Source organism: Athene cunicularia (genome assembly GCF_003259725.1).
Source record: "Athene cunicularia isolate RWA chromosome 5 unlocalized genomic scaffold, athCun1 chr5_part1, whole genome shotgun sequence".
NCBI classification, from domain to species: Eukaryota; Metazoa; Chordata; class Aves; order Strigiformes; family Strigidae; genus Athene; species Athene cunicularia.
In genome coordinates this window covers 22,372,797-22,392,965 of record NW_020799101.1, presented here as the reverse complement: position 1 = coordinate 22,392,965, position 20,169 = coordinate 22,372,797, and the positions used below count along the sequence as shown (strand labels likewise).

Below are 20,169 nucleotides of genomic sequence, written 5' to 3'. Positions count from 1 at the left end.
TACTGTAAAATATTTTAAAATACAGATTAACTTATTTGAACAGCTCAAACATTTCACCAGATGGTTTCAATGAAAAAGTGGTTTTAAAAGATATCTTCATCTCCTGTTGCTAAACATTTCACTTGCTTTAGTGAGAGTTTCTACTCTTAAGAAAATCTGGATTTCACTTTGCAAAAGTAGCCACTGTTCTGGAAGCTGTGCCCAACTAGTCCATGTTTTATCCGTACATTATATTCCAAAAAATATTGCAAGACAGACTAATACGACAGCAGGCTAATGGACATGCATATTAGAAAAGCTTTAACAGTCCAAGGAAGGTAGTTTCTTTGCAGTTTTCCAGAAGCTATAGTGATTTTTAATTTTGGAGTTTTGCTCTGAAAAGATGAGAAAAGTGTATTGATTTATTTCATTTTGGTAAGTTTCTGAAGCTCCTGCAACCACTCTTTTCTCTCTCCCTATATATATACACACACACACTCTCACACATCCTCCCATGATGTGACAATGACTGAAAGCAAGGAAAATTACTCTTAAATTTTGAGACCTAAAATATTTAACAAGTCCGAGTCACCATTTAATATCGGCTGCCCCCTTGTGGCTGAAAACACACACCCCAGGTACAAACCTTTTTTCAGCAAAAGCAATTAAGAAGCAATAAAAAGAGAATAATTTTAGTATGAACCTTGTACAGAAATGAGCCACGTTCATAAATAACAGATGGGAACGGCAACATCTAGCTTTAGAGTATAGTTTATGCCTGTGTTTAGGAGGAAGGATTAGTATGAAGAAAAACAAGTAAGGAAGGAAATACAGAAAATGGCTGACAGCAGAATTAGAGAAACAGAAGTGTTTTGTGGCAAAAAAATCTAATATTCTTCCAAGTTATTGTAAAAAATCTGGAATTGCAACCCATATTATGTGGAAATCCCAAAAAGCAGGGTAGCAAAGAAGTTACAGTATGAGTAACCTATCGCTTAGGCAGAGGTCTGCCTGAAATGCTGCTGCACTCAGAAAAAGCTTACTTGAGTAAGAAGCAATGGCACTGGTATCTTTCTGGGTAAAAAAACATCCTGAGACAGAATCCAGGTACTCTGCTGTGGAAATTAAATCACATTTACCTCTTGCTATCTGAAATGCAACTACAGTGGTGCTCTACTTCTATTTCATTCTGAAAATGAAAGCTAAGAGTAGGTGTTAAAGTATTCATTACCTGGATAGATGGTACATCCCCACAACTTAAGCTTTGGAAGAAGTAATTTACAGTCTTCTGAAATTTTTTACCACTAGTAGACTAGATTGACTTTTTTCTTCAGTAATTCTTTATAAAATTAAGAATTAAAGTCAGGATTCAGAAATGCCATTACACTCGTGATCATTTAGAAATGACTAAAAATATATTGGCATTATACCAAACAACACATTCTAATGAAACAGGTGTTTGTTTCATGTTTGCTAACTATAGTTTCTATTAATATTTGTTTTTAAATGTAGTGTTTTAGTTTTAGACTGAGAATAAAGCAACATAAAAACCAAACAAAACCAACCAAGCCAGGAAACAAAACCCCCCCCTAGTTTTTGCTGAACATTATTTAGTGGACCTTTCTTTAAAAAAAAAAGCCACTCCCCCACCCCCCACATTTATATACCTGGTAATCTATTCCCACACCAGAAAACAACTCCCTATTGGCTACAGGCTACAAGTAAAGTAAGTCATCTATGCTTCTGACCCCACCTCACTTGAGCATATCAGGAATCACATCTCAAGCTCTTGAGTTTTTTTGGAAGGCAAGGGATAACCTCACTAAGCTTGAGCTACATTAGTCATACTTAAGCTGGGTTTAGTACCAGCTGTTCTGTTTCCTACCTGTAGCAAGACTATTGGCAGCATGTCAGAAGACTTCACAACTTGGGCTGATGCCTGAGACAGTTCACCTATTGATGCTTTCCATAGGCATTATCATTGCTTCCTCACTCTCCCTTGCTTTCCTTCTCCCTAATTGTTTTCTTCCAAATTAATAGGGACATTGGAAAGCAAGCCAACATAATACATTTATGAGGGAGGACTCAGTCTCAAGAGGCAGAGCCTGAAAAGATGAGTGGGTTGAAAAAGGCCTGAAAAGCAAGCAAACTTGTCAGCTTGGAGTAGTCCTCCTCCCAGTTAACTGTTTCTAGTCACTGTATTATGCCCTTATTAGTAATGAAAATGTAACAGTAATCCTAAGGTTACTGGTCACTATTCTCAAATCACAGAGCAGTTCTGTGTCTGCCACACACCGTACAGATGCTGTATACAGTGAAGAAAGGGTGTCTCTCTCTCACACACACACTCTGCAAGTTCCTAGCACAACTGGAAATACAATGCATTCTTTTCTATTCCCCTTCTTACGCTCCTCCTAAATTAACAGATTTATTTTTGTGAAGAGGAATAGAAGTGAGAAGTGTGAGTATCCTTAGAGGAAGGGATGCATTGAACAATGGCATATATCAGTGCATATGACTAACAGTTGACATCCTCTGTTATCATAACCACTGTGAACACTGAGGGTAACCACACAGGTGGTATCTTTATTTCACAAGATTAAAGATACAGTACAAAATGAATCTGTACATCTTTCTATTAACAGAATTTGTTTACACAATTATATTACATTTGACCAGCCTTTATACTGATTTTAAATACAAAATAAATTTACAAAACTCCTGCAAGACCCTTTGAAGAACTGCAGCTGATAAAAACAAAGGGTTCCCCCCAATACTCCCTATTTGCCATATGCATTTGCAGTAGTTCAAATCAAACTAAGTCTTTTTAGTTTAATATTCTCTGAAATAAAAATAGAATTTCAGTTTATTGTTGCCTATCTAAAAAGGAAGCAACTTGCAAAGGTGTGATCCCTTTTTATAGGCCAAAACTAGCATATAATAGGTGGAAACTAGATAATGCATAGTCTTAAAAGTCCTTTCACAATCTGTGTTTTATTCTCCAAAAGAATAATATTTGATAGGTTGGGGACTTACAGCTGACTTATGGGAGATGACTAAAAAAAGTGAGTAAACCTGTGTCATAAGAGTCTCATTGGGATGTTTGTATCAAAGGCCTGATCGTATATTATATTGTCCCATGATGGACAATATGAAGCAAGTAAAGTTATTTCAGACAGCTAGCTCTGGGACAAGTTTCACCAGACTGATGAACTAGAATCCTGTTTCTCAACAGTTCAGCCTTTCTTTCAGCCAGCAAGAACAGCTAGAGTGTTTGGTTAATAATTTGAGATGCAGAACAATGTTTTTCCCCCATATCTTTCCACAGTCTTCTTACATGTAAAACTCCCAGTGACAACAGTTACTGTTCTGTAGTTCCATTCTCTGTGCAGGGAGAGAAGAGCGTGTGTCTGAGAAGGTCAAATAGAGAGGCTCTGGCCTACATTACTACAGACAAAAGATACAATTTTACCATTCAAAGCATGATGAACATACCCAGAAAGGCTTCTCTTAAATCAAGTTTCCCTTCTAAAATACTCCTGCATATAAACTGTAAGACAACCTGTGTGCTACCAAAAGGGAATAGTACTTCACTGCAGTAAACTGAGCAACCTAGCTCCTTTTGGAAAAAAGCTGCTTGATAAATTGAGTGCACAAGAAACATATTGCTAGTAAGAGTTAAATATACTTCCCTCAAAATACAAGTTTCAGAACATAGTAGTAAGGGATTGTCACAAAAGCTTAAGTCATGTTGTAGACAACTGATTTAGAAAACTTACTCATTTCTTTAATCCCTGAGTTAACTCATCATTACTTATGTAAGTACCTTTCTACTACTACCACTTCATTCAAATGAATATCATCTGAAAAAGTTAGTGGTAGTAATTTGGTGGAAGGAAAAAAAAGCAGGAGAAAGACTTCCTTATTGCTTCTTCAAAAACCAGTTAAAGTGAAATAACTTGCTGATCTTCAAACATTTTCTTCTGGTGATTTCTTGGATGTAAAAATGCATCCAGTTCAGTCAGCTATAAGATGGTCACACAGCAGCAATGCTGAGATTCTCATGCAAATAGGACAGAGCTTTTAGAATTTTCTAATATATCAAACAGCCAAAACATTTTAATAATGCAGTAACAAAACTGTTCAACATCCTCAGAGACCAATACCAATGAACCAATGGTATTTAACTTAAAAACATTTTTCATGTAATCTTTAATTTATTCATGCCAAGCTAAAAAGAGCTATTAAGTGACAGAGGCAAAAATACTTCAGAGGGAGTGTTCAGAAGTCACAGATACCTTAGAAATGCAGCTGAGGAGTGCTGTACATTTTAGACACTACATTTAAGTTCAATACTGTTCCATCTGCTAATGATAAGACTGAATAAGACATTCCTGTATCACATGCTGCAACCCTCCAAACTAAAATTAAAGATTTGTCTTCACATAACCAGCATAGCATTTTGAAGTACTGAGTATTTCTACCTATGTTTTAATACTAGTCATCCATGACATTTCAGTTTACAAGAGTGGATTGCTTATCATCTTTCCCAAACTAGAGATATATTGTGCAAGTCATCTTACAAATGCACTAAGTATGAAACCATACCAAAAATCTCACTTCTAAGTAAAGCATATTGATATGTTGCTGCCAATCCACTGAAAAAAAAAAAAAAGATGTGCATGAAAGGAAGCCCTTAACCCTTTAAATGCAACACCTTTTGTCAGAAAGCAGCTAAAGCCTCCTCGTGTTATTTCATTCAGCTTTAAGACACCATAAGAGGGTTTAATGCTAGTACAGAAACAAATATTTAACTACCATTGGTAAATAAGAACAGAAATTTTGGCATTTCTTGCCTCTAAGATACTCCCCCACTGCTTCCCACCCCCAACCCCTGAAATTATATTAAATGATAATCATTACTAAATGAAGATTCCTCTTGCAGTCTAAAAACATTAGTCCACAGGTTGTAGTCGTCACACTCATTAAAAGGCCTTTGCACTGACCTGGTAGTATCAAGAAACCATAAAACATTAGTCTTCTTTCCCTTTGGATTTTCTTGTTACAAGGGATTCTCAAGATAGCACAGCCAGAGATATTTTGACCTTCTCACATGTCAGGTACAAGAGAGGTTGGTGACAGCCAGAGCACTGCTGTAACCTGACATACGATTTTTATCAGTCAGCCAAAGTTTGGAGCAGCATCACTGGCATAAGCCCATGCCCCTTTGCAGAGAGTATGCATCTTTAGGGCCCTTTTTTGTAGATGCACTAAAGAGACGCATGCATGAGATACCACACACGTTTTTCTTACAATGCAGATCACTTATAGGATTGTTGAAAATTAAATAAAAGAACTTCCACCTCTAAAAGCAAACAAAAAAGTAAGCTAACTCACTGAGATTTCTGGCTCTGTCCTTTCTTCAGTGTCCACAATAATACTGGTGCTTTCTGCAACCTAGACTAAGCCTCTTTGTAAGAGAAAAATCTGAATAAATTTAGGAACATTACCAATTTTGTTTTATGCCACGAAGTATTGCAAAGTACACAGGCCCCAAAAAAGTATGCAAGATCTGGGCACTGTGTGGATAGTTCTCAACTGATGAGCTTTACAGACCCCATCTGTCCAAATCCACCTCCTGGGTTACATACCGTCTGCTGAGAACTGTCTAGTTTAAAGGGAATGAAGGAAAATACTGAAAACAAAAGAAAGCACAAATGGAGAGTGGCATGTTTGCTGGCTTAGTTTTAGACTTTATAAATAATCCATGTTAAACCATCCAAGACAGCATGAAAAACCAAAGTGTAAGAAAAACTAAGAAATAACAAAGTAAGGATTGTAGAAATACTTGGGATGCCAATCAGAATACAAGTTTATACAGCTCTAGCCTTTTTAGACTTTGAGTATTTCAGCTTTTTGAACTTAAATTGGCCATAAAAATTATTATTTTTATATAGGGCAACTGCTATCAAGCAGGCAAAAACCTTCCAATGCTAGCTTTCTGCTCTCTCTAGGAGATGAAAAGGACTCTGAATAAAGAGGAACTAGATACAGCAGGCAACATTCTTGTAGTAGCACTCGTGTTTCCATGAAAAAAGCCATAGTGTTATTCCATTGGCACTGAAATAACATTCAAATCAGTTTCAAAAGAATTTTTTTTTTCCCTGAAAAAAGGCATCATTCTAAGCAGCTTTCAGACTTTTTTTTTTAAACCTCTTTTTGCCTCTTTTGGGGGAGGGACAATTGATCCGAAGTCCTAAATCACAATGAAAATTGTTCCTTTAGGAAAAATCCAGTTCTTTCACTGAGGCTATCGTTGCTATTGTGGTGGTTGATGCTCTGGTGGTGGTTCTTGTTGAGGCACAGCTGGCCGCAGTCCTGCTGGTCTGGGAATTGCCTGATGTTGCCTTTGTCTGTAAGCTATAATTGTTCCCAGAAGCAAGGCGATGATGGTCATAAGGTAAAGGTCCCACTCAGGCCCCAGCAGTTGGTCCATATCAATATGTGAGAATATCTCCCTTATCTATGAAAAGAAAAGTCCACATCATGTCAAAGATCAAGAATGGGAAGTTACTTTGATTTTGACTTGTAACATTTTTCATGTACAAAGACCATTTTTAAAACTTCAGGAGCTCTTTTCCTCTCTGAAAATATAGTATCACGTCAGTGACATTCTTAATTTCCAGGAATTAAATACCATTAAGAGCCATGTTGTACAGCATGAGCTATTCTATTTCCTGTTCTAGAGATGAAGGTTCTTGATACATATAGCTTTGTGGCTTTCACATACAAAGGATTAAAGTACACAATTTGAATCAGAATGAGGTATGGGACCACACTCATTATCTTAAAGAAAGAGAAGCAAGTACCACATATACAGAGGCAGTGAACTGGTCGGTCCCACCAAATTGGAAGCCATCAGCAGACTACCATGAATGACAGAACATTAAGCCCCAGGATACTTATGTGGTACAATGCTGAGATTTGTGCAGATAAAGATAAGGGAAGCTAAAGTATCTTACTATTGGTTTTGACTGAACTGCCTTTTTATCAGACTTTCCTTTGCATAAGCATTAGCCAGCACACACTTTATGCTTCACTACCGTATCTGATGGTACTATAACATCATTGTCGATTTAAGTCTCCATCAACAGACTTAAAACTTGGAATATCCACATTCTGCATACTAGCTTCTTCAAGTGCTACGTGCTTTAGAGTATTTCAGCTGTCTACTCCTGAAAGTTCTCAGTCTCAAGGCTATTCAATTTTGTCAAATTTAGCTGGACTGCCTGAACTTGCATTTGCTCTAAGTGGTAATAACTTCCATACCATTTGAATTCATTAAGTAATCGAAAAGGCAGTAAGATGTCAGAATACTGAGAAATGTTTCAGACACTATATGGAAAGATTTCACCTAAGTTCCAGGTAAATATTTTTTCATTATAATATTTAGTGCCATCACTCAGCAGAAATCCTGCACAATAGCTAGCTAATCTAATACAAACAGGTTTTTTTTTTCCCCCCCATAGAAACGAAACACAACTCAAATGGGATTGTTACAGCTGAACATAAAGTAGCATGAGATTTAGGACTACAAAAAATATTTTTTTCCTGTACAGCGATTACATCATCATAATCATCTGCTTAATTTTGACAGCAGATGGTTATGGATAAGAACAGTCAAACATGTTAGGGAAATTCTCTTCAAGGGAAGAGCAGCACAGAGGAGCACTGGCTGTGCACATTTTCGTTTCACAGAATTGCACAAATAAGAAATAGGAATCAGCTTCAGTAACTTTAATACACAGCAACATAAACCACATCTCCGCTAAGTTTTCAGAAGGTTCAAGTAAGACTTCTATTTAAGTAAGATTACAACTCAAGCTTTTTTTTTTTTTTAAATGGAAAATACATTTGTTGCTTTGCCTTTTAATTCTGCATTACTTACATTGATTTCTCGTACATACTGTAAGGAATAAATTACTCCGAGCTTGCAAAGAGCTAGGAAGACTGGAACCTGAGCATCTGGGCTTGCTTCAGCTGCCATGTCATAGAATCGTTTTGCAAGATGAATATCCTAAAGTTAAGAAAATACAAAGCTCAGTACTGAAGAACTTGAAAAACTAGCCATGAAACAGATTTTCCTATTAGCTATTGTATACTGTCATTTGAATACAAGGTTTTTTTGGACAAGTTAAAAACTATTCGGTAAAACTTGTTTTTCAGAGGGGTGTTCACCTCTGAATAGATAAGGGAAACTTCGATCAGAGGATGAAGCTATCATAACTGATACTAGAATTGAAGCTCACAGATTAGTGTTTAGGTATTCAACCCAAGCACTGTAAACTAAGGCACATATTTAGATAATTCTAGCACACTCTCCACTGCCACACCAAACACAAAGGTCTAAGAAAACACAAGTCAGAGGAGTATACAGTAGTAACTCCTCCCAGATCTACTACAGATTGCCTGCTAGATAATACAGCTTCTAACCATTTCTGCACATACTCCCAAATTAGATTCTACTCCTTATCCAAAACAGACATAACCTGCACCAGGGAGGGTGGCCTGACAAAAGCATGAGCAAGAACAGCCAGCAACCTTAAGAGCAGCCTTGATTAGCGTTCTCTTCTGTGGTAGCTGGAACAAGAAGGTGACTGTAGCAAGAACAGGGGATATGCGTACCTGAATAGTTTACCATTCCTTGTTTGTGGTTTTTTTTTTGGCTCTGCTTCAAATACATACTGGGCAACGTTAGACAATTTGTATCCAAGTATCCTATGTTCACTCAGTGATGTGAAGGACAGACCTGTGTAAGACTTACCTCTGGAAGTGTTCCAAGTTGGACACTTGAAATAAGAGAAATCTCCAGAAATTCATGCCACATGTTCATTTTATAATTCTATTCTGATTGTAAAATACCATAAAGATTTTCTGCTCATTGATACAGCAAAGCTTAGTTCCATAACACATGTGGAAATAACAGTATGAAATTCAACACATTATATGAGATATACTACATCATATTTTAGTATTTTAATTCAATAGAACTGTGAATACTTATTGAACCTGAGAAGTCTGTCTTTTGTATGACTATTTAAAAGAGGATTTTTTTACCTCCTTTGTACTGTGCTAGTATCAGTGTAGAAGCTGATCCTAAATCATGGCTTATTTTAATTTCTAATTAGCAAGCACTTCATTCTGCTTATACATTCTCCACTCTCACTTGACAGACAAGTGAGAGCTGTAGGAGTCTGAGCTCAAAACACAAATACCACTGAAATACCATGCCAAATCTTAAGAGAAGACCATGAGAAAATTAATTTGTTCTTATTTTGAACATGGAAAATTATGGAAACAGTCTTCATTCTGATAGGCATGCTCTGGAATTGGACAACATTAAATCTATGAAAAGTGCGTAACAGTGTACATGCGTGACATTTCTGAAGAGTCTTAATAGTTGGCTTTGACCTGCTATGAGTCTGAAAGCCATCTATGTACAGGAAGTATAGAATAGAATCCTAAATTTATTCAATAAGTAAATAGATAAGGCAAAAATTGTTTGGAAAAAAAACACACTAAGAAATACCTATTTATTCAGGATTATCCAGAACCAATAGTGACCCCAATTGAATTTGTGCAGGCTGCCTCACTGGATCATTCTCCCCAACTTAGGAGTGTGGGTAATCTTAATGATGTGAACATAGATGGGGAGAGAATAAGAGTACACATCCCTTTCTTCAACAGACTAAATCCCCAATTCACTAGACACTATAGTGCTAAAACCTTTATACATCTCTTCCACAGGCCTCTAGTGGAAAAGCAGACTTCAGTGGTAGACATCACCTGCTACAATCAGAAAGCACGATTAAACTGTCAGTCATTTTCAGATGTGCTCAAAATTCAGCAGTTTCCATTCTGGGAAAGTAAAGTCAAATATTCTTTTGCTACATTCAAAACTCAGTCTTAGCCTTTTTCAGAATACCCTAACCCAGCACCAGTTTAGTCTTATCTTGTCAGCCCTAAACCTCCATCCTCTCATCTTACAGTTGTAAAATTTTAGGACACAGCAAGCAAAGACATTACATATCCAGAATTCCCAAGACTGGTTTTATACACTGAATTTCCTTGCTTAGACATTCTCAGTGTTTCTCTCCCACACTCTCTATTAACCATTTCCATTTCCTTTCAGTTCAACTCTTCCTTCCATAGTGGATCTGTATAAGAACTATTACTCATCTGCATACAGCAAGGCTGCATATGGTCACTGTGAGCCCTAGTGTACTTATTTCAGCTACCTATATGTAGCCATCTCTGCTTCAGGTTGGAGAATACTCTATGCAAATTATAGCATTAGCACTCATTTTTCTTGAATTCTTAGCAGTTATGCTGCACATGATGTAGTAACATTTTCAAAGTTTTTAATACGTGCTTTAAATTGCGTTGTTTTCAAAGGAGAATAACACAAATCCATGTCTGCAAAGATTTTTTTTTCCTAAAAGAAAACCTCACAACTTTAGCACTGTTGATTTTAGCTGCAGACTGATTTTCAGAAGTTAATTAGAGCATTCAGTTAAAACAGTCCTAAAATAAAATTTGAAGATAAGCTTTAGAAATAATTGTATTGTCGCTTTGACAGCTAAGTCAGTAAGCATTTTCAAATATTAATTGCTTGCTGCTGCCAAAGTAATACACTGACCTTGCCCTTCACTGTTCTGACCTTCAGCCAAGAATTTAGGGGACAAGAAGCAAAACCTGGTCTTCTAATAGACCAACAGAATAATTAAAAGGTGCATAACTAGACAAAAATCAAACATTGAAGCTCACTGAAAATAAGAAAAATGAAACAATTTCTTACAGTTTCCGGTCACCCAGAAGATATTACTAAATTACTACATTAATTACATGAATTAATCACACATTAAGGTAAGGTAGGCTGCTCAAAATCAGTATGCAGTTAGTTACTAATTACATTATTTTGACACATACAAGAACATGTTGCTCTGGATTCCTTAAGTTTTAGTTAACTCATGGACAGCAACACACCACAGGCTTCTTTAGAGATCCGGACATACTGCCTTCTTTTATGCAACATAGTTTGTAAGGCAAATTGTGGCCTAGCCTAATTTGAAAAACCATAGCTAATAATCACTGTTATTGGTGCTTATGGTTTGCTACTTGAAGATGCACAAACTTGTCTTCAAAATGTCATGATATAGAAAAATTAACCAGTGTTTCAGAGGATAAGAACAATCTTGTATTAAAATACTGTGAACTGATTTGCATTCATTTCATTATACCTCAAAGTCTTGAAAGTACTACTCAAGTATGGGGCATTCTTTGCCAAACTTCAGAGTTTTGGGCAAATAGTTTTTTCCCCCCTGTCTATGCGTCATTTGTTCACAGGGATAAGTGTGGATATACTTATCAGTTTCCTATTGGAGAATGTACTGGGGGACATGTTGGTTCTTGCTAAGTGGTTACAGAGTGCCCAAAGCCCAGTTATGGTTATGGACTTAATCTAGTATTAGCAAATACACTGTAATGAAGCAGACTATCAGCCTATATCTTACTCACCTGCTTGATACCCAATCCCTTCTCATGCATGTAGCCCAGATTAAACATTGCTTGGGCACTGTGCTGTTGCTCTGATGCCAGTCGGTAGTGAATAAATGCAGTTTCATAATCAACATCAGTACCAAAACCATAAAAATGGTAATCACCAAGTTTAATTCTTGCAACAGTATATCCTATAAATCAAGAAAAAACATCAAAAGAAAACAGCTAAGCAAAGAAAGCCTTGTAGTTTCACATGAAGATGCAATAATGGTTTTAATATTACTTTCTACAATTTGCATAAACAGTTTCCCTTTTTTCCTCCCTTACAGAAACAGCTTTTTTGTTCATTTGTTTTTTGTGTGGCTGCTGGTGCTTGCTTTGTTGGGTGTTTGTTTTGTTTTTTTTTTTTAAATTCGGTTTAAGCTGACCAAAATGCAACTGAATTTTATTTTCGGGAATGTCCTTTTCCCAGTAATCTTACCAATCATTGTTATTTAGTGGCATCAGTTGAAAAGCTGTATCATGTTGTTCATAGTCACTTATTGCAGAAAAAATTTTTCATTTGGTATATGATCATTAAGGGTGTCAGCTTTGTTTTTACAACATCGACACTGAAAACTTAAAAAATAAAAGCAAAGATATAACACATGATAATGAGATAAAGTGAATTCTTAACCATTCTATCCTCTCAATTTCTAACTTTCTACTAAAAGCCAAGTAGGTCTGAAGATTTTCAGACAAAACTCTTAATCTCCATTTGCATGATACACTAGTAGTAAAAAGCTAGTAGACAAACATTAAGGTAGATGCACCTATATGAAAGTTGAAGACCTCACACAGAGATATTTAATCATTAAAGTTTAGTTTTGCTTATTCTGGGATAGTATCACAAGCACCAGAGTTTAAACTTGGGTTGGTTGGACGTCAAGACTGCATTCTTCATCACTGAGCTTTGCTTGCTTTGAATAAAAAATTGCATTTCTTATAAATGATGACAAGTACCAAAATCCTAAAGGGCATTTTATTTCTATTTTTCCAAGTGGATTTATTTTTAGAAAAGTCAGTGTAAAAATGCTGTTTAACACTACTCTGTAATTCCATATGGAATGACAAAGAAACACACCACATTTGTGGTTTAGTCCTTTTAATCTTCAGCATCTCAGAATGGCTCAGAAATGTAAGCATACTGCAATAACATTATAGCTAACAATGGAATAAAGAACAGCAACTACCTAATGTAGAATATAACTAATGTTGAACAGAAGGAAGTAAGCTTTCCCTCCTTCCCTGTTTCATAAAAACCAGAAATCAAACATTGATGGCTCTACTAAAAAGAAATTAATTGTAATTGTGAGGTATGGACATACCTTGAGAAGCTGCTCTATTCCAGTGAAGCAAAGCTCGAGGATAGGTTTCATTTTCTCCTACTATGCTAGCTTCTTCTAGAGAAGAAAGTAATTCTGTTAAGTAGGAACATGGTTTATGCACACAACACCACAAAAACCCCTATGCTTATACTCAGTCTGCTGAAATGAATTAAAAACTTGAAGTAATCTGTGCTATAGCACAAACAAGATTCAACCCATCTGAAACTTATAAAAACCCCTTTTGTTTATATGCTCTTTCCACATATCTGCCCACACAAGACCTAGGAACAAACTGTATCATTTCACCCTGAAATATTGCTTACCAAGTGTTACTCCCATTCCTGATCTACAAGATTCTGAAGCATACTTGAGAAATGCCAGAAGATGCAAGTCTTAAGAGCACACAATTCAGGTTCTGACAAAGATGAACTCAAATAGAAGGCTAAAGTTTAAGCTATTTTAGTTTGACCATCTAAAATCAAGACTAGTCAAGTAAAATGAAGGCTTAAACTCCTTAACTAGCCAGAGACTGTATATTTTACCCAGCAGTGCTACAAGCTACCTCAGAGGTTATTTTACTTGTTCATGTCAAACTGAGGCTTGCTGAAGTATCAGAGTTCAGACAGTTCAAAGGATTTATAACCTTCTTTATTTCTAGTGCAAGTATGATTTCAGGTATACTATTTCACAGTTGACATACAGATTTTCTGTATGAAATATATATTTTAACCCACAGAAAGATGCTATTTCTTTGCAAGAATGCACTCCCAGCCAAAATTGTCATTGCTGTAGCTTATCTAAAGATGAGTCACTGAGGCATCTTTGAAAAACATTAACTGGTCATTAACATGTTAGATTAGTCTATCAGCCACTAATAGCTGATTTTTAAATTAAGATACTTTTTTTTTTTTATGTTAAGATACTGAGTTCTGTAGTTTCATTTGTACTTCCGTTGTTTCTCTATGACCTCAAACTCTAAAAAATCCAAGTTCTAGCCACCTAGTTGCAATAGGAGACCTTTAGTTGCAATAGGAGACCTGGGAAAAGTTTTTTCAAATGTAACAACCAACTTCCCAGCTCTTCATTACTGCTTCAAGAGTAGTACAAGTAAAGTTACAAAAAAATATCAGGGAAAAAAGTGCTGACAAAAGATATTACAAGATAAAGGACAAAGGAAATTTAAGCTTGTATACACAGTAAAGGCCAAAGATAAAACTAATGCAATTCCTCCTTTATAGATTTAAAAATAAGATGTTAAAGCTGTCTTTAGGAAGTCCAGAGAAAAGAATTTTCAGCACTGTGCAAGTTTCTAAAGCATTCTCTCTATTCCATTTTCAAATCCCTTATGTCAGAATTTTAGTGTATTCTAACTCTCAAGCCAGAAAGCTATCCTTAGAGTTGAAAATTAAAACTGATTGCTTTCCAGTGTGAAGAGTTGGGAAAAGGGCATGAGTCTCACTGAAGTTCTAACTGAACAAGAGCTATGTAATTGTGTCTTCAATCACTAAAGCATGCTACTAAATGGGCTACTGCAGGTTAACTCCAAAACCAACTTTCAGTACAAATTCAAGTCCTTACTCTGATCAAGTATGAAAGCAGCATTGCTTTGTGCAACTTCGTAGCCTTGTTCTGCCAGAAGAAGATACTGAACTACAGCAGAATTTGAATCACCATCTTTATAGCTGTTGTAGGCAGTCATCAGTCTTTCAGACCAACGCCCCCGTTCACATACATTCTTAAACAACTGCAGAGGTAAAAAAAAAAAAAAAAAAAAAAAAAAAAAAAAAGAGAAAACTGATTGTCAGAAATTTAGGTTTTGCAAGAGGTGAACCTTTAACATTCAAAAGCATGTTCAAAATATTTACATTTCATAGGTAAAACTTGATAGACAAACTCACTGCTTAAGACAGGCTTACTTTAAGATACAGGTTACTAAGCAAATATATGCCAAGATTCAGGTGCTTACTCAGAATTATTCTTAGTATCAGCTTTTTTTGTTACACTTAAATCCATGTCTAAATGAAGAATTCAGTACTTCTAAAAAACAGTTTGCTTTGCACTACATTCAATTTTCTACAAAGTTAATAAAGCAAATACAAACTTGCTATATCAACATAAAAAAAGAAAGATGTTTTCCCCAGAGGTATAAAAGGAGTTTGAGAATATATCACTTTTACTTTTTATAGCCTTGGCTCTGCAGCCACCAGTGAATTTTAGCCAAGCCAATTTCTTCTATAAACTGATGTGGTTATATTCAACCTTTTTCAAGTCAGTATTATGTGACTTTTATAAATGGGCAACCTTACCTCAACAGCAGTATGACAGGATCGCATCACTCCGGTGCCAGTAGCATGCATCTGAGCCAGATTATAAAAAGCCAGAATGTGACCACCCTGGGAGGCCAAGTTAAAATATTTCAAAGCTTGTTTATAGTCTCTCTTGACTCCAATGCCATCTAAAAGAGAGTAAGTCATTGCTATTCATTCCTCTTGCAAAGTTGCATGAAATGCACATATATACACACACTTCTACTGCCATCTAGTGAACAGTTACTGAAAGGGCACATGCTTAGATCCAGCAAATTATCATTCTGATGCCACTTACTGTAATACATGGAACCTAGCTGAAGTTGTCCATCAACCCATCCCTGTTCTGCAGCCTTCTGGAAATACTTCAGTGCTAGCTCATAGTTCTGCAGGAAGATTTGGTCCAGTCATTAGAGCCTTACAATACACCACAATTTAAGAAAAAAAAAATATGTGTGCAAGCATGTGTAGCTTAAGGACAAATCTGTATTACAGAAAAGTTAGAGAGATGTTCTAGTGTGAAAATATTTACCTGGTCAAAATTTGGAAACAAAAATGAAATTGCCTACAATGACATTAGCACGTCTTAAGTCTGTAGCTATCTCTGAAGCTGTTACCTTAAGTCTGAAGCTATCATCCACACATAGCATAGCTATGAATAGTTATGCTTAACAGAACAGATGCCCTGTTTTGTTTCTAGAACAATTATTTAACATTTCTTCAACTTGGGCTAATTCAACTTTTGAATATCTGTTTACATAGCTAAATATAAAACACTTGACAAGAAACGTTCTTGTGGGAAAAGCAACAAGGCAAATGAACTAATTAAAAGTTTCAAAGTGTTCCTCCACTCACAGAAGACAAAATGGGGACAGTTAGGACTTGTTCTATTTCACAAGAAAATTAGAGCCAAGTTCAAAATTACTGCTAAAAAAAAAGTCACACTGCTATGTATTTCTAACAGTTTCAGCAACACTTTCAAATTTATTAGTGGGAACTCAGCATGTTTCATAGCTGCTAATGCCATAGTAAATTTCTTTTATTGTATTACAGATTTCCTCAAAGAGTTTTCAATGTAACAGAAATCTCCCTCCAGGGAATAAATCTGTTGACAGCCAAGTTAATCAATCACGATTAGAAAGACAACTGTCAAAAGCTTACCACTGGAACACCTCTTCCATAGAGATAAGCCATTCCTAATCCACTCTGTCCAACTGGATTACCCTGAAAATACAGGAAAACACTTCTGCAAAGGAAGGCAAAGCCTACAGCTACATCTTTCAAATCTGATGTGTCTTTAACATGGCTAAAACAAATAGTGCTCAAGATAGGTTTGCTTTGTAACATTGCTTCTAATAAGTAACATTTATTTAGGGAGAAAAACGGCATCTGTGATAACTTTTATTCAGAACTACACAGGTGATTAACAGGAAAAAGAAAAGCTTTCAACATTAGTTATTAAAGTCTACTGTGCAGTTTCAAAACATCGTATGAGATATAGAACCCACATCCATAGAAAGGTGGGGCATTAATAGCTTATCTTTATTTTTTCCAAGTTTGAGATATTATGGATGCTACAGAAACTCAAAACTACAGGAATTCTGAGAATCTGGGATTGGTAGCTGTTCTGTGGGCTGCATTACTGACCACTGCTTCTGCAAAATTACACTGTGGTATTCCTTCAGTGAAGGACAGGTAATGGGGCACATCAGAAACTTTCAGTGAATGTAGGAAATCAGCAAACTGAGAGATCCTTACTGTATAGGACAGAGGTATAGAACAGTAATCTAATTGTGGAATGCAAGAACCATGAAGGCAGTTATCTTACAACAGTCCCTTCAAAACTACACCTACTGTGTTTCTCATGCTAAACATCTTTCCTGGAGGACTATTCATGCTACCTTAAGGGATAGGTGCAAGACAGACTGAAGGTACAAACACCCAAAACTCAAACACTCCAATGAGAAGAGGTGTAAGCCCAAAAAACAATTATTCACTGACCACAAAACAGAACCAAAATAACATAGTATCAGTGCACTGTAAGTTTCTGCAGCAAGACAACTTCAAATTAATGAAAATTAGCATTTAACAGAATTTCAGGCTATTTAGGTGTATAGTATTTCATGCTGATACCAGCATTCAGGAGAGTTAGATTCCTTGTGCTGAATATAGATTCATGAAGCACCGTGATCAGATCTGGAGGCAGCTTCTGACATCTTAGAAGACCAGGGTTTAATTATGGGCTAAATCCAGGACAGAAGATGGGAGTAGGTATAGGAACATGGAAGTGCATAAAAGGAAGCATCTGCAGCATTTCTGAGCTAATCAACTTTTTAGTGCATATGCTGTTATTACTAGCTTACAGATAATCATACCATATCAGCAGCTTTCTTGAAATACTGAAGAGCTGTTTCATTGCTCTGAGGTACAACATCACTTCCTTCTGAGTACATCTGAAGGAGAAAGGCATTATTGAAGAATAGCTGAAGAAGTTTGTTTAGCATAGAGATTATGAAGCATCTTCACTTTGCATATGAGTCTATTGTACTGTTAGACTATTCTGACTATTGCAGTACTGACTAATCATTAATGAACTTGCCCAGAAGCAGAAAACACATCTGTTGTAAAACTCAAATTCTGATGGTTTAACTTTCTAATGAAGAATGAACTGCCCATAAAAAGTTTCTATGAAAATACTCTTCATTTTTGAGTTCTACCAGCATATGGTAAAGAATGCATAATCAGGCAAAAATCATGTGATACCAGTGGAAGTCAAAATACTTGAAAACAAAACAAAAATTGGTTACTAAACCCTGTTCATTTTAGCATTTATTAGATATAAAACATCCAGTCACTAGAGAAAGCAGGAACCTGTGATTTTTAATGTCAGGTGCCTGGACCAGCATATTATGCTATTTTTTCATGCTCTAAGGACATGAATTTTGCATCCTCCTCAGCAGTGACAGCCTAAAAAGATGTGCTAGGGCTGCTGCTTATTGCAGCCTAACCTTAGAGGGTACTCAAATGGAGTAATAAGGCTTTAACTCCTCACAGAGTGAAAGTAGCCTGCAACCTAGATCTCAGGCAAGTGACCTAAATACCTTTCTAAGCAGTAACACATTAACATCACCAATAGCAGCTTGTCAATCATGTTTTAGATTGAAAAAAGGACTTAAATCTGAGGAAACAGATACAACAGACCACCTTGCAGATAAACTCGGGCTTTGGTTCAGAATAGATGCAGACCTATTGGCAATTCTGACTCAGATGCCTCAGTTCTCTACACAGAGCAAGAATACCTATGTCCTTCCCCTTTCCTCCCTGAACTTAGTATTTCTTGCTAGGCAAAGTTGAGAGGCCCAGTTTTCCCCCACCCACTGTACAGAAGAACATAGTAGCCTACTCCACCACAGAAAAAAACCCTTTAATATTTAGCTATTTAATTAAAAAAAAATATATAGTTCAAGCACTACACAGAAAAAAAGGTTCCTAAGAGAAGGAAATTCCTGAAGGAGCAAACAGAAAATTTAGGCAAGACAACTGCACCACTCAAATCCTGCAGGACAATCCCAAACAGTAGCAAAAGTGAAGTACTTAGATTCTAGCATTCACGTTTTAGACTGCCTGATATTGGAAAGTAGGAAATTTGTTATTTTTCACTGAAAGGAAGTTAATTTGCTTACTTTTGAGAGTTCATATCTTACCTTTCCTAGAAATGCCATAGCATGTGAATTGCCAGCATTAGCTGCTTGATTGAAGTACTCAAATGCTCGCTATAGGGAAGAAAATAAGTATTTTAGCCACCATGACTGTGATTTGAGTACCTTTTCTTGCAAATGGAGCAGAGGCAAGCAAACTGTTTGCCAAGTTATCAAGTTCTTCTGGGGAGAGGAGTTATCCATCCCCCCTAATATAGGTAACAGGGTTCCCCACTTAACTGGAATATAGTGTAGCAATCCCTCTCAAATGCAAAGAAAAAAATATTACAACTGCTACTATGCACAAGCTACACAGATAAATCTTACTTCCCAGTGTAACTTCAAACGCTGTTTAGAACAGATCTGCTAGTTCCTATTCCAGTTTTACACAGAACTTGGTTATACTCATTCTGACCACTCGATATTATCACTGAACCCTTCTAGAACAGTCATTTAAAGATATTTTAAATGTGAATAATTTCTGGTTGGTAGCTGAGTGAAATAATCCTCAGGACTGCACACCCTCACAGCTCTCAATTTTTTCAATACATACTTTAAGAAAAGGTTAGCTATTTTAACTTCTATAAGCAGTAGCTAGGTTGGCTTGCATCAGCAGTTATATTTTCTATGCACACTTAACCTTAGTATTGAAAGTTACAGTTTTGTCTACAGAAGCAAAATATTCTTGCGAGCCACAAACTAGACTATCACTGCTAATGTACACACAGTGCATCATGAAGATTCTACTACATGTACAAAAGCTCAGCCAGTTTCGAGTACTACTTGATGGAAGTCTGCTCTCTGTTTTGGACTTCCTAATTTCTAAGATACTAGTCTTAAACTAATTTTGTAAGAAAATCAGCTCCATGTACTAGTCAAAGTTTTATTGAACAAGCCTCCAAAGTCATTAAATAACTTATGGTGGTACTTAAATACTTCTGCTTCAGTATGGTCTCAGCTATACTTTCTCCCCCTCTGCCAAGTGTAATATGCATCAGAGATATACAGAAAGTGCACCTGATGATTTTGCTCTACTCCTCTTCCTCCATGCAAATGCAACTGTCCAAGGCCAACCTAAAAATAAATTTTACATTTCAAGTAAGTCACTTTTCCCTAGAAACTCTTTTTCTAGTAATACAGATGCCATTGAGCTTATTACATGCGCAAAGACAGACCATATCAGAGTTAAAAATGCCACAAAATCTGAAGGCACAGATTTGCTTCAGTAACTACAGTACAGTCCTATTTTTTTTGCATTAG

The 20,169-nt window shown here is 36.3% G+C and overlaps 1 protein-coding gene across 2 annotated transcripts in view; it reads right to left on the bottom strand.

The window, feature by feature from the left end:
• Positions 1-2,545: 2,545 nt before the first annotated feature.
• Positions 2,546-20,169, bottom strand: part of SEL1L (SEL1L, ERAD E3 ligase adaptor subunit) — a 35,366-nt gene continuing 17,742 nt past the window's right edge. The window contains exons 11-21 of one of the 2 annotated variants that reach the window (XM_026849385.1): positions 19,927-19,983; positions 18,916-18,984; positions 17,587-17,664; positions 16,373-16,435; positions 15,510-15,597; positions 15,212-15,360; positions 14,484-14,649; positions 12,906-12,980; positions 11,557-11,729; positions 7,928-8,056; positions 2,546-6,502 (exon numbers count right to left, since the gene is read on the bottom strand). In XM_026849385.1, the coding sequence (XP_026705186.1) occupies positions 6,299-6,502; positions 7,928-8,056; positions 11,557-11,729; positions 12,906-12,980; positions 14,484-14,649; positions 15,212-15,360; positions 15,510-15,597; positions 16,373-16,435; positions 17,587-17,664; positions 18,916-18,984; positions 19,927-19,983 (1,251 nt within the window). In that variant the 3' untranslated portion in view covers positions 2,546-6,298. The remainder of the gene's footprint in view (positions 6,503-7,927; positions 8,057-11,556; positions 11,730-12,905; positions 12,981-14,483; positions 14,650-15,211; positions 15,361-15,509; positions 15,598-16,372; positions 16,436-17,586; positions 17,665-18,915; positions 18,985-19,926; positions 19,984-20,169) is intronic. The other variant, XM_026849383.1, reaches the window with a different exon arrangement.